This window comes from Corvus brachyrhynchos, unplaced genomic scaffold (assembly GCF_000691975.1).
Source record: "Corvus brachyrhynchos isolate BGI_N302 unplaced genomic scaffold, ASM69197v1 scaffold36, whole genome shotgun sequence".
Taxonomy (NCBI): Eukaryota; Metazoa; Chordata; class Aves; order Passeriformes; family Corvidae; genus Corvus; species Corvus brachyrhynchos.
This window is the reverse complement of record NW_008238441.1, coordinates 1,105,814-1,119,203: the sequence shown is the minus strand read 5'-3', so window position 1 is coordinate 1,119,203 and position 13,390 is coordinate 1,105,814. Positions and strand designations below refer to the sequence as shown.

Genomic DNA, 13,390 nt, shown 5'->3' with positions numbered 1-13,390 from the left:
TTGGGTTGTGTTTATGAAACGTGCTCTTGCTTTCCCTGTCTTCTGTGCACACACAAAGAAGTATTAGTCCCTTTCACATAACAGGGCACTCATTGATATCAGGTTAACACGCACTTTTAAATGGACTTGAACAAGAGCCATCCTGAGATGTTGTTTGACACAGGACTTGGCCAGCCATAGAAAATAATCTTCATGCTTTGATGTCCACTAGCTGCTTAACACGGCTGTTGCAAAACACAGCTAAGTACACAAAGGAATGGTTCTGTTCCTCTTTAAATTAAAAGCTGGAAGATTTAATAGAAAGTGGACAAGGCTGGTGGTACCTACAGCTGAGCAGTGTTCCTGCTTGTATTAGAGCACATCTTCAATAGAATTTGTAAAAATAATTTACTTTCTATAAGAGAAGCCATTCTTTTTAAATCAGCAGTTCTGACAGTCTGTGTCTCTTCCTTACAGGTACTATTTAGTCTTACAGAAAACAGGACTTAGATACAAATCTCTCTATTTTGAAAAAAAAGCCCCTACAGTGGGGTATTTGATCAGGGGGAAAGGGGGGGGGGTATAAAACGTGATAAAACTGTGGTGAATGCTGAAAGATGCATTGTTTTCTCTGTGTGTGTGATTGTGTTTTTTCCCCCATTTTTTGCCTCCTTCTCTCAGGTGCTTTTCTAATCCCCTACACCCTGATGTTGGCATTAGCTGGCTTACCCTTATTTTTCATGGAATGTTCCCTTGGGCAGTTTGCCAGTCTAGGGCCAGTTTCCATCTGGAGAATACTACCATTGTTTCAAGGTTGGTTTTGTTATGTTTCCTTAGATCTTTTTTATTCCAGTAATAAACTGTTGTGAATTAATAATTTCTTCATGAAGTTACTAATTCTGAGACACTGATAACCATGTAGCAACTGTTCCCAATTTTACAGGGTCACTGTTATGCTCCCGGGTACATACTTCCTCATTATTCAGTTAATAAACAGATGTTGATTAAAGATTTCCCCAGAAAGGTTCTTGGTTATGAAAGGTTTTATCAATGATTCTCCCAGTATTAAGCAGCACATCACCCTCACTCTAGCTGTCCAGGAAGAAGGAAATAACCCTGTTTTGCTGTGTGAGGGGAAAACCTCAGTAAAACAACTGGTGTTCTGTGTGCAACAGATAGAAAATAAATTCTAGAAGTTGACTTTATCACTGTTCCTTTGCTTCACATCCAGTGTAGCTTGCAAGGCAGTTCTGTGTTGGATGGACTAATTCTGTATTTGGCTGCCAGTGCTGGCATAGACACAGGGGTCTGGGTGTTCAGTGCAATACTGTGCACAATCATCCAGCAGCTGTCTTGGGAGTCATCTGCTGGTGTGATAAAATAGCCTAGACTCTGGCTTTGTAAAGTGAGGTGCCTCTTGAGATAAGAGAAATCGTTGCACTCTGTAGTGGTCGTTTGTCTCTGTGAGGGTTTGCATTTCATAGGGAGATTTGTTTGGAAACAATTAACCATGTGCTTTACTCACTCCTGTACATCCTGGTGCTGTGCCATGGGTGTAAAGGACTATGCAATGGTTTTGTTTGTCTTAATCTACCAGAGGAATTAATGTAGGAACAAGGAAGTTTCTTTCTGATGTAACAAGAATTTTGCTTGTCACCTACAGAAACTGGTTGCCCCAACATTTACTCTTTTTGCCAGTCTCTGTTCCGCAGCACAAAAACCTTTCATGAAAGCAGTGTGTTTATTTTTAAAGCAAAAGTCTTTAAGCACAGCATATCTTTTATTTGTCTCTGAAGACAGAAACTTAAATATCATTTCTAAGATGATTGGTACAGTTTGTCAGGCTTTCCCAAACTCACAGAACAAAACTCATTTTAACAAGGGGGAGAACAGTAATACTGGCACAGATTTACTGTAGTTAAAAGCATTAATTACAGTGGAATCTTTAAAATGGCTTGGGCAGTCCTAGTACAGTTTGTTTCATTTTACTAAGTTTCCCTCTGAACTGGGAGAGAACAAAATACTGAATTTCTCCTTTAGACTTTGCAAATAGTCCAGTTTTTCTATGGGCCTGATTCAAATTCTGTTTCAAAACCATGTTTGAGAGGGTCAGTTTGGATCACATCCATCATTTAATGGGTTTAAGATTTCACTGTTTGTTTGCTGTTAAAAATATTTTAAAACCAAACAAAAACCAACTTCAACTTCTTCCCAAGTAGCCTTTTAAAAGTCAAGTGAAGGCTATTTGTTTTGCTGGGGTTTTTGTTGTTGTTGGGTGGGGTTTTTTTGAGTTTAGGATGGTTAAGACATTGTGTTTTTCTCTTTCCTAGGAGTGGGCATCACAATGGTCATCATCTCAACATTTGTGACTATCTACTACAACGTTATCATTGCTTATGCACTCTACTACTTATTTGCCTCATTTCAAAAAGTGCTGCCGTGGTCAGACTGCTTTTCCTGGGCAGATGAATTCTGCAGCAAGACACGAATAGGTACCATATTTACCAGATAGAGTTTAATATAACTGGTTTTGGTAATTGTACTGTTTTCTGGGTGAAGGTTTAGGAGCAAGACAACTACCTGTGTCGTCAAAAGTCCTTCCTTCAGTTTTGCATCTGAACACACAGGAGTGATGCTTATCCACTTCCCTGCCAGTTCTGGGTGCTTGGGAAATCTACAGAGAACTGGGCTGAAATCACCTTATTGGATCCTTTTTTTCTCCTTTAAAACCTCAGTTTTTTTCTAGTACATACAGTCCCTGGAAATACTGCATTCCCATTTCATCAGGCTTCGTGGCAAAAAAATACCTTCCTCCTATGAGACAAGCTACTGCAGTTTTTTATCGAGGTTTTTTCATTACCCCTTGCCTTCCCTGTGGCTATGGTAATCCTGAGCACCACTGAGCACTGGTTTCACACTTCATTAACTTTATAACATACCTCCACATTATTGTTGTGTTTAGTGGCAGATGTAAGGCCAACACTTGTTATCTCACCGGTTTCCATATCAGACCAGTTTAAGGCAAAAGGTGAGGTTGGTGAGGTAATTGCCAGTTAGCAGCTGGAAATGTCTTGCCAGGTAACCGGTGATTATTAAAATAACAAGGACAAGATCAGAACGGATTACACTGTTTACAGTATTAATGTAAATGTATCTCAACCATATATCTGAAAATCTCTTCTAAGATGCTTTATGTAACAAAAAGTTGATGATTACTTATTGGCAAAACAAAAAATATTTCAGTCCATAATTTGTAAGTGCTGGAGGAATACAAAACTGGACTGAAGAAGCTGTCCTGAAATAGGCTTCAACAAGATTTTGCAGTAAATGCTGATATGTATGCTGATAAGGTGTTCTTTATTGTATGTTCTGGCAAAAAATTCCCAACCCGTTTCCATTCCTCCAACCCTGCTCAAAGGAAAATATTTAAAGCACTCTAATAACCCCTTTGCCACAATAAGATGAATACCAGATACTAGATGATCCATGTGTCACCTTGGTGTGGGACAAAGGTTTTCATAAAGTAACCAAGGCTACAATTTTAACTGTGCTTGGTTCTGATTTTTACAAGTATCCTTGAGGATAAGTAAAATGTGGTGAGCACACCAGATTCTTGGTGTTTTGATTTACAGTCAAGTAGTAAAGTCACAGCTGCAAGTGACATTGCAGGTTTGTTTCTAAATATTGTTAGCAGGCAAACTGAAGCTGTAATTGCTTAGGAAACATTTGCTGTAATAGTCTGTGGTTTTTTGGTTTTTTTTTTTTAATAATAGTCATCCCAGTGTTATTGATTCCTTTTTCTTTATTTTAGTAAGCGACTGCAACATAACCTTGCATGGGGAAATCATTCATGCAAACTACTCGTTCATCACAAGCAACAATCTCACGTGTATAAATGGCACCATAAGCTACAAACCGGTGCAATTTCCCAGTGAGCAATATTGGAAGTAAGTAAATACTTTAAAGGAATTACTAAAAATACCTTTTTATGTATTGTGGTTTTGGATGTACCTTTTATTTTTGTCTAATCTTGCAGTCCAGAAAAAATGTAGTCAAGGGACATGGGCATGCAAATCACTAGAGAGGGGACTTAAACTTTAATTGATAAGTTTGGCCTTTATAAAAGATTATTATATATAGAAAGAGAAGCAAGTGAGTCATCCTTTAACCAACTGAAAAATACTCCAATTTAAAGAAGTCCTCTTCTCTGGAGTCCTGGTAGGCACTACTTAGCATCTTTACCTATAGCATATACTTTTATTTTTCTCAGGAGTTACTGTATAAAATATATTCACCTTATTCTGAATCTGGGCCTGTTGTGAAATTGCTGTTTCTTTATAGCCTCATGGTCTCAATTTGCCTCGTGCTCCCTGGGTTCCTGGAAACTGATTCTTATGGGCTCTTCTCTTGCTGTCAGAATTTCATGATTAACACATAATATCTGAGGTGGGCCTTATGGGAGATGTATGGAGAGATGAGAGCTGGTAGGCTTCAAAAAGAGGGGAAAAATACAGTTAAATATACAGCTTTTCAATGCCAATCATGCAATTCCAACTGCATACTCTTGGAAGAGGCTGCAGAGTCTTGTAATAGCACCACACACCAGCTCACTTTTTCCTGAGAAGTAGCTGAAGAGGAGGTGTGTGTATGCTGCTGTCACCTCTCCTCATGGGAGCATTGTGTGCTTTCAGCAAAGTGGCTCTTCAGCGCTCCAGTGGGCTGGACGAGACCGGCAGGATTGTGTGGTACCTGGCTCTCTGCCTCCTCTTGTCCTGGATGATTGTTGGAGCTGCACTGTTTAAAGGAATAAAATCTTCAGGAAAGGTATGTTAGGAAGAGCAAGGAGATGATTTTTGGCCTGATTCTGCCCTTCCAACGTTAGTTGGACGCAGAGAAGTTTAGCACAAGGTAGGATGCAGTCCTAACACACCCGCCTCTGCTGGGCTCAGCAGTTGGCTTCACTTCTGCTCCTCAGCTTCATAACTGTTACATAAAATAAGAGTAAGGCGCTGATTACAGTCATTATGTAACACCTAGGCCTCAACTCCACCAGGCTGCCCTGTATTTTGGGATCTTGCTGTCGTGCCGGTGATTCCAGCTGAGTTTTGGCAGTTAACCTGGGCTGTGTGATGGAACTGTGCATGTGATGGCACACATGGGCACACGCCCTGGAAACACCTAGTGAGATTATTTTGCACTTCCAGTCTGGTTGAGATGTTTGCACAATACAGGTCAGGTCCTGTGAACAGATGTGTGTGTGCAGGTTCCTGCTAGATTGTGAAATGTTGTTTGTTCCCAAGAGTTGAAACGATTTTTAGGGACAAGGTACTTAGATGCTTGTTTTCAGAATCTGTCTCTGCTGAGCTTCCATTTCCACATGCTGCAGCATGGTTTTCTGGAGTTTTTCTTGGGCTAGGCTGACTTCAGGCAGGCTGAATTTCATCCTTCCTCACCTGAGACCCTTTTCTTGGTTTTATTCCTTCCTCCTCATACTCTTTTCTCGCCTTCATGTTGCATCGCCATCATTTAGTTCTTCAGCCTCAGTTGCCTTTGTTCTTTCACCTTTTCTGCACAGATTTTTTCCCCCACCTTTCCTTCTGTCATTGTGCCTTTCTGTGGTTCCTTGCTGCCTGCCTTCCTCTGCTCAGTGTGACGTCTCCTCCTGTTTTGCTTTCTATTTGGAGCTTTCTGCCCTTGTTTCAGTGCTTTGGGGTGGAGCATCTGTGCTTTCCCAGCCTCAGTTATTTGGCTGTATGGCTCCTCTTAATCTCATGTTCTTTGGGTTCCCGGCAGTTGGCTCTTCCTGTTGTCACTTCATTTCTCGCACAAAGGCAATCCTCTTTGGAGAATAAGGTAAGGCTTGGAAGAATCTAGCTGGGCAGGAACAAGACAGATGAAAAGCAGTGAGAATTGTCTATTCTAGGCATCCAAGCATGAAGGAGATCTTCAGAAATGTCAGACTCATCACATGATGGTGCAGTGCTCTGGCTTGGTGGAACCAGCAGTACTGGGTCAATTACCTGTCTGCGTAACACTGAAGCTAAGACTCAAGAAACCAGAGTATTGATGAACATAGCCAGTGCGACAATAACTCTACCGCTGGCTTCGGTCCTACTGCGCTAGATCAAACAACAGTCTAGGTCTGTGGTGTTGAGAGAACCTAAAAGTACTTGTTCCCAGTAAAGAAAGCTTCTAGAACAGTGACTTAAAAATTTTTTTTGGTTTTGTTTTGGCCTTTTTTTGCTGGGGCAGGGTGGGGGGGGGGAGTAGCAGGGAGCTCATCAGGAAATAATTCCACCCTGGTTACCTAGTTTTTCCTGGCTTTCAGTTTGCAGTTGCTAGAAGGACTAGCTAGGAAGAGAGGAAGAGACATCTGGAGCAGCTGAGTGCAGGCCTCGCTACAGCAGTAAATCATGTTAGAAAAATGCATTTCTGAAATTGGTCAAGTGCTATCTGAAATGTGGATATGTGGCTTGGGCTTTTTGCTTCTGCTGGAATGCAGCTCCAGAACTGGCTAAGCCAGATGGTTTGGTGGTTGGCATGTGTTCACTTCCCTGGCTGCCTGTTTTTCTTTTGTACTGGCAGATCTTAGCCTAAAGCCTGTCCAGTCTTCCTGCATGGAGGTCTATGGATCCCCTCATGCCTAATGTGTGTCCCTGCCCATCTTTCTGCAGGTTGTCTACTTTACTGCACTCTTCCCATATGTCATCCTGCTCATCTTGCTGGTGCGAGGTGCCACCCTGGAAGGTGCTTTGGATGGCATTGAATACTACATTGGGAGACAGTCCAACATCACGAAGCTGATGGAGGCAGAGGTGAGAAGTAGCATCAGCCCAAGAAGTGTGACACACTTCTGTGGTTCTGTGGGCTTGCTTCTTTTTTATTCAGTCAGGTGCTTCATGTCCTGCCCTGTATTTTGCATCAGCAGCTGGTTGTGTAAAAAGTCCAAGCCCGTATTCCAGCTACTCTCAAACTGAAAGATAGTCACCTTCTTCCCCCTCCCTGCCATACCAGTGATGACGACTGTGCTATTGCCTCTAAACAGTTCTTGGGGGTCATGCTGGAATTTCATCTTAGCAAGACCTGCTGAGAAAGTTCTTGCTGATAATTTTAAGGGACTTTATCAGAAGGCTGAAGGGATCCCTGAGTTTGAAATTCAGGCTGTGCCTTGCCTGGGAAATTAGCTTGAGTAATTAGGTGGACCAGGAAGGGTACCTTGTGCAAAGAAAGCTGGGACTTATTTTGTTCTGGCTTATGCCAATATTATTTCAGTTTTATCAAAAGCAAGAGTTAGTTGTGATATTTATTTGTGGTACTTACGTGAGTGCTTAGCACTAATTGAGGGGCTGCATCAGAGGCAGAAGTGGTTTGTCTGGGTCACACAAGTGGGAGGGTACGTGGAAATTCTCACTCCTGCAGCCAGCCCTGGTTGTCCTTTTTTGTTGTCTCTGTGCCAAGATTCATATCTCAACAACCCACCTATGTGAACAAATTGAATCTCTTCTTCAGGGCTAGCCCAGTAAGCTTTAAGTATTCGGCAACATGCTTGGGATGTGACCTTTGGAGATCATGGAGATATTATTTGTGATTGAGACTGCAAGGTCACCAGCATGCTATATTCTATCTTCCCTAAAATTTATATGAAATAAATTAGATATTCAGGCTGAATGAAAAAAAAAATACCTTTGGGCTTCAGTGGAGGGAAGACTTAAATGTTTATGATAAGTACTGCAAGTAATACAGTAATTCTCATGTTCTTATTTTTGGTAGGTTTGGAAAGATGCAGCTACCCAGATATTTTACTCCCTGTCTGTGGCATGGGGCGGGCTTGTTGCTTTGTCTTCATACAACAAGTTCCACAACAACTGCTACTCAGATGCCATTCTAGTTTGTGTAACCAACTGTGTCACCAGCATATTTGCTGGGTTTGCAATATTCTCCATCCTGGGACATATGGCATTTGTGTCTGAGAGACCTGTCTCAGAGGTCGTGGATTCAGGTAGGCTGATGGTCACGCTGTTGGTATTGGGACTTGCATTGACCAAGGCATGACAATAACATCATTCTTTTCACTGCATTTCAGGGTTTGATCTGGCCTTTGTAGCCTACCCAGAGGCTCTCTCCAAGTTACCAGTTTCTCCTCTGTGGTCCTTCTTATTTTTCTTCATGCTTCTGCTCCTGGGCCTTGACTCCCAGTTTGCCACCATAGGTCAGTGGGGTTTTAAGTGACTCATGGCTTTTCAAATGACTATTGCCTTTCTTAATTGTGCTGCTCAAACTCCCTACTTCTTCCTTTGCAGAAACACTTACAACCACCATTCAAGATATATATCCCAAAGTGATGAAAAAATTAAGAATCCCTGTAACCCTGGGTCTGTGTACACTGCTCTTTTTTCTCGGGCTTATCTGTGTTACTCAGGTAAGAAATTAAGATTTTTTGGTAGTGAGTTTAGTTATGCTGCAAGTGATGAACTCAAATCAAAATACCCTTTCCAACTGTTCCTGTCTGTGTGGATCAGTCTTAGAGACTCTTGAATTTTGACAGTGTGCCTGGACACGCGAGTAAAAAATTCCCAGGGGGAAGCTTGAAGAACCTAAGATTTTCTGTGATTATTGAACTGAGACATGCTTTTAAATAGAAGGCCTGTACAAAGCCTGTGAACTATCAGACTGATTTATCATTCCTCAGTTCAGGAATTTATTTGTGTAATCACAAGTACATGCATACAACATGTCCGCGGCACAGTGGGAACTGCTAATAAATGCTGATGGGATCTTTTTGTTCAGAACTCGCTACCAAACAGGACAGGAATTGAGAAATGGCCTACTCATGTAATAAAAACAAATAGAAACATTAGCTCATGAGCATCTGTAGATTGCATGGTTACTTCTCCTGTGTGTGTATATATATAAAAATAGTCATACGGAAAAGGAATTTTAAGTATACTGTGTAAAATTTCTTGAGGCAATTGCTTTTAAGGCTATAAAGGTTTACTGCAATTACTCCATCTAGAAATGCAGATTTATGTGTGTAATTAGACTGCGAATGTGAAGGAGGTAATTGTGGTGAGTAGTCAGTTGTATGGTCAAGCAAAGTACGTAAGTCATGAAACAGGATGGGGGGGAAGCTTGCAAGGGACTTAGTACACAAGAGTGTGAAATGGCTGAGATTGTTTCCTGCTCTGTGATCCTGCTATTGCATGCTTGTGTTTAAAGCTGAGCTTAACCCCATGGAGAAGTTGTGCATGTAGGAGGATAGAAGCATCCCAGAACTGATAACTGGTATAGCTACTGCTGTAGCTCAGTGTAAGGACTTCAGCACCAGCTTTATTCCTGTAAGCTCCAAATTTAAATCTTGCTCTCAGCTGTTTATATATGCTCTGCATATACATAGATCTTGGTTTTAGCATCTATAGTATTTTGCTAGATGTGCTTTTCAACTTTACATAGAGGGATTTAAAGAAAATAATATTCACAAATCTTTACTTGACCTGGAGAACTGTGAACTTAAAAACCTCAGAGTTGTGATTAGTTAAATTGTCTTGAACAAACGCATCTTATATTTTTGCGTAAGTATGTTACTACTCAAATTTTAACCTTTAATGTTTGTTCTGCAGGCAGGAATTTACTGGGTTAACCTAATAGATCACTTCTGTGCTGGATGGGGAATCCTTATTGCAGCTGTCCTGGAGATAATAGGCATCATCTACATTTATGGTAAATTATTTCCATTGAAAATACATAAATAAACTAAGCAATCCCAGGAACAGTGTATGTCACAGAGTTACAGCATGGTTTTGGGTGGAAGGGACTTTAAAGATCATCCCATTCCAACCCCCTGCCAGGGGCAGGGACACCTTCCACTAGACCAGGTTTCTCAAAACCCCACCCAGCCTGGCCTTGAGCAGTGCCAGGGATATTAAATACTAATTAGTGCAATAAAGAATTTATAACTTAATTGTCTGAATAATAATATAATAAGAAAAGCTTTAATAATTAATGCTGAACTGGAGAAACTTTCCTTGATCATTGCCTTTCTTTGATCACTTTTGAGTATGCCCACGTGCAAGGGAGGCACCTGCTTTACAGTGAGCCGCATAATTGTCTTCCAACAGGAGGAAACAGGTTCATTGAAGACATTGAAATGATGATTGGAAAGAAGAGCTGTTTATTCTGGCTGTGGTGGAGAATGTGCTGGTTTTTCATCACTCCTGTGCTGTTAATGGTGAGTGCACATGACTGGATTGTGTCAGTGTGACAGAACTCAGTAATTTAATATTGAAGAGGTTTCCACGTGAAGATTCAGGGTTGACTGCCCAGGCTCTGTGTATAAAAATGGGGCATAGCTGTGCCAGTGAAGTGAACTATGGGCTGTCTCTGCTTTCTGATACATTCCCTCCTCCTTTGATCCTCTCCAGGACAGGCTGGAGCTTGAGATCAGTTACTAGTGAGCTGGGTCTACACTCCCAAGGACTAACACAGAGCAACTAGATCCTCTGTCTTGGCAGTTGGATTATCTTAATTTTAGACAGAGATTGGTTTGAAAACCTTTTGAGGGAAATCCCATTTTTGGATCAGATGTTCTGCTGTTCTCCTGTCTGAGACCTTTTAATGTCCTGTTGCATGTCTGGTTTTTGTTACTCCTGTACTTACTAATTGTGAGTGTAGATGGTTGGATTATGTTACTGTGACAGAATTTATTAACATCCCCAGTCCAGGAACAGTGGCAAGTCACTCTGGCCAGCACATTACCTGTAATCTGTCCAGACTATAGTTTAGAAAATGCTGCTAAAACTATCAGATTTTCAAAGCAATATTTGCCAATTTCTAATCTTAGATTTGTTCCTGTATTCCTGTAAGTAGTGGAACACAGGAACACATAAAACATATAGAGAAAGGTACTGGGCCCAGCCAGCAACATATGTATTATCCAACATAACTTGATCTCTGGGTTCTCTTAAAATCTTATGCTTATACTTAGTGTTAAGGTGCATCTCAGTGTCATTTTTCAGTCCTGCCCTTCAGTCTTGCTGTTCGGTGGTGACTGAACACCAAATCTGCACGACTGTTCTCACAGTCAGAAAGCAAGATGGAACTGGTCAGAACTTGTAGACAGCCCTTCTTTTTATTAAACCAGCTTGGAAACAGTGCAAATTTAATGTTGCTGGAAACCTGCTTTTCTCTCTTATTGTTTTTGCCATTTTTTCCAGACTATTTTGGTCTGGTCTTTGGTCACATTTTCACGTCCCAGTTACGGCTCAGTGTTATACCCAACCTGGGGAACTGCTGTTGGCTGGTGCATGATCATCTTCTGCGTCATCTGGATTCCCATTGTTGCTATTGTAAAAATAGTTAAAGCTGAAGGAAATCTTGTTCAGGTAAGGGCAAAAAACCCACTGTCATAGCCTCAAATATTAATTTCTTTGGTATTATCAGGACCACTTGTGCTTTCTTCTCCAACACATTTACTATTTTGACATGTTCTTCAACTGGATTTTTAGACCAAAACATTATCTTTGGTAGTTGCATCAAAGGTGCGTCTACCCTACCATGTTATGATAAGAAGAAAAAGTCTAATCCTCTGGGAGTGCACACACACCATTCAAGAGTGATTTTTTCATCAGTTCTGTGGCTGTTCCAGCTCCTTTAAATTCTCTGAAGAATTTCTATTGCTTTCTATCCCAATATAATTTTCTGGAGTTTTGCCTCACATTGCGCACAGAAACAAGCAAGTGACAGATCTGAGATATTCTGCTCTTGGTGAGCTTCCCCAAACAGTTGTGTTGGTCACAGCTTTTCCTGTTCTTTGACTTCCATGTCCAGAACCCACTGACCCCAAATATATCTGGAATGATTTTAAACAACTTTGGTGATTTGCCATTTGTTGAGCTGCAGTGCATATCTAGAGCTATAATTTTACTGAATTTTAAAAGTAGCTTGGATTAAAGTAAGACATTAAATATGTTTTGGTTTTGCTTTCCAGCGCATTGTCAGCTGCTGCCGGCCTGCAGCAAACTGGGGCCCCTACCTGGAATGTCACCGAGGGGAACGATACAGCCACATTGTGGATCCCAAGAAGAAAAAGGAGCACGAGATTCCCACCGTGTCTGCTGTTGTATACAAGCAACAATGAGATGGCTCTTTGGATGACAGTTTTTTAGCATATTATGTAGGTTTTGTCTTTTAACATTGGAAAGGGACAAGGCAAAAAAAAAAAAAAAAAAGGCAAATCAACCCTCCTGCCCTTTAAAATCCAGCCCCCAACTGAAAGCAAGTCATATTATTTATTTTTAGTGCTTTAGTCTTTGGGGAGGAACATGTCCATTAGGCACTGAGATCTCACCAGATATCTAGGTTGAGAGGGCAGGATAATACATTGCAGGATCCCCAGGCTGCTGGACTGGGTATGCTTAACCCCATCCAACTGGTATCCAGCTGGACTGCAGTTACTGGTGTGGAGGAGAGTAAAGACACATTCTGGTGCTCCCCGGCTGGAGGCCAAAGGTGCTCTGTGTGTGTGTGTGTGTGCCCTGAGGTGCAGTTGCTGCCTTCTGCTGTGCTCTGCCACCCCAGTGGCGTGCAGTCAGCAGGGAGCAATGAGGGTGCTGCTGCCTGGCACTGCAGCTCAGGGAACATGAATAATTCTTCTCTGTCTAAGCCTTGCTCAGTGTGCTGTGAGGCTGCTCAGGATTTGATGTTGAGTATGCTCTGTGTGTGTGTGTTGTCTAAATAAACATAAATATTGAGTGGCAAAAAATTGCCATCACAGGAAATGAGGCTTAAACATGGTGAAAAGCAGTCTCCTTTCTATTTCTCATTATTCCCCTTGGGATCCCTAAAGAGCTATCTTCTCTGTCATGCCCTCTGCTCAGTGCTCATCTGTCTTTAATTCAAAAAACCTTATGTTTCCATATTCTGTCATTAGGCTCTGCAGAATGAAAGCGTAACCATTGAATTCGGGTTTTTCTGCTCTCCTACTCTCATCAATGCTTTACCTATCAGGTTGTTTTCTGCTTTTTTCACTCAGATTTGGGTTTTTCCTTCCAAAGGAGACCCAAAGTGCTTTTTTTTTAAAGATTCAAACAGTGTTATGGTAGGGCCAAAAGAAACAGAAGTTTACTTAAAGTGAAGGTTACAACTACGTTGTAGTGCTGTTATTCCAAAATTTGCTGAAATCATGAGATTAATGAAAAGTTACGAAGTTTGTAATGCAGTTGGGAACACAGACGTGAGCACCTCCATAGGAGGAGGCTGGGTGAAAAGAACCTGACTTCAATTGTAATACAAATGAATCCTGATAAACAGGGGGAAAAAGGACTATGGAGAGAATGAATACATTTGGTGTGCAGAGGAATGTCTCTCACTGTGATAATGGTTCCTTGGGAACAATGTAGCAGGGTGTTCAGTTGTC

At 41.3% G+C, this 13,390-nt stretch overlaps 1 protein-coding gene across 1 annotated transcript; it reads left to right on the top strand.

Annotated features, from left to right (window-relative positions):
* Positions 1-581: 581 nt before the first annotated feature.
* On the top strand, positions 582-12,203 carry SLC6A14 (solute carrier family 6 member 14). The gene is made up of 12 exons (XM_017736639.1): positions 582-792; positions 2,310-2,471; positions 3,791-3,926; positions 4,671-4,803; positions 6,654-6,794; positions 7,750-7,978; positions 8,063-8,188; positions 8,280-8,398; positions 9,597-9,696; positions 10,095-10,204; positions 11,190-11,357; positions 11,963-12,203. Exons 1-12 carry the CDS (start codon positions 597-599, stop codon positions 12,110-12,112), a joined length of 1,770 nt encoding a protein of 589 aa, XP_017592128.1. The 5' UTR covers positions 582-596; the 3' UTR covers positions 12,113-12,203.
* The last annotated feature ends 1,187 nt before the right edge of the window (positions 12,204-13,390 follow it).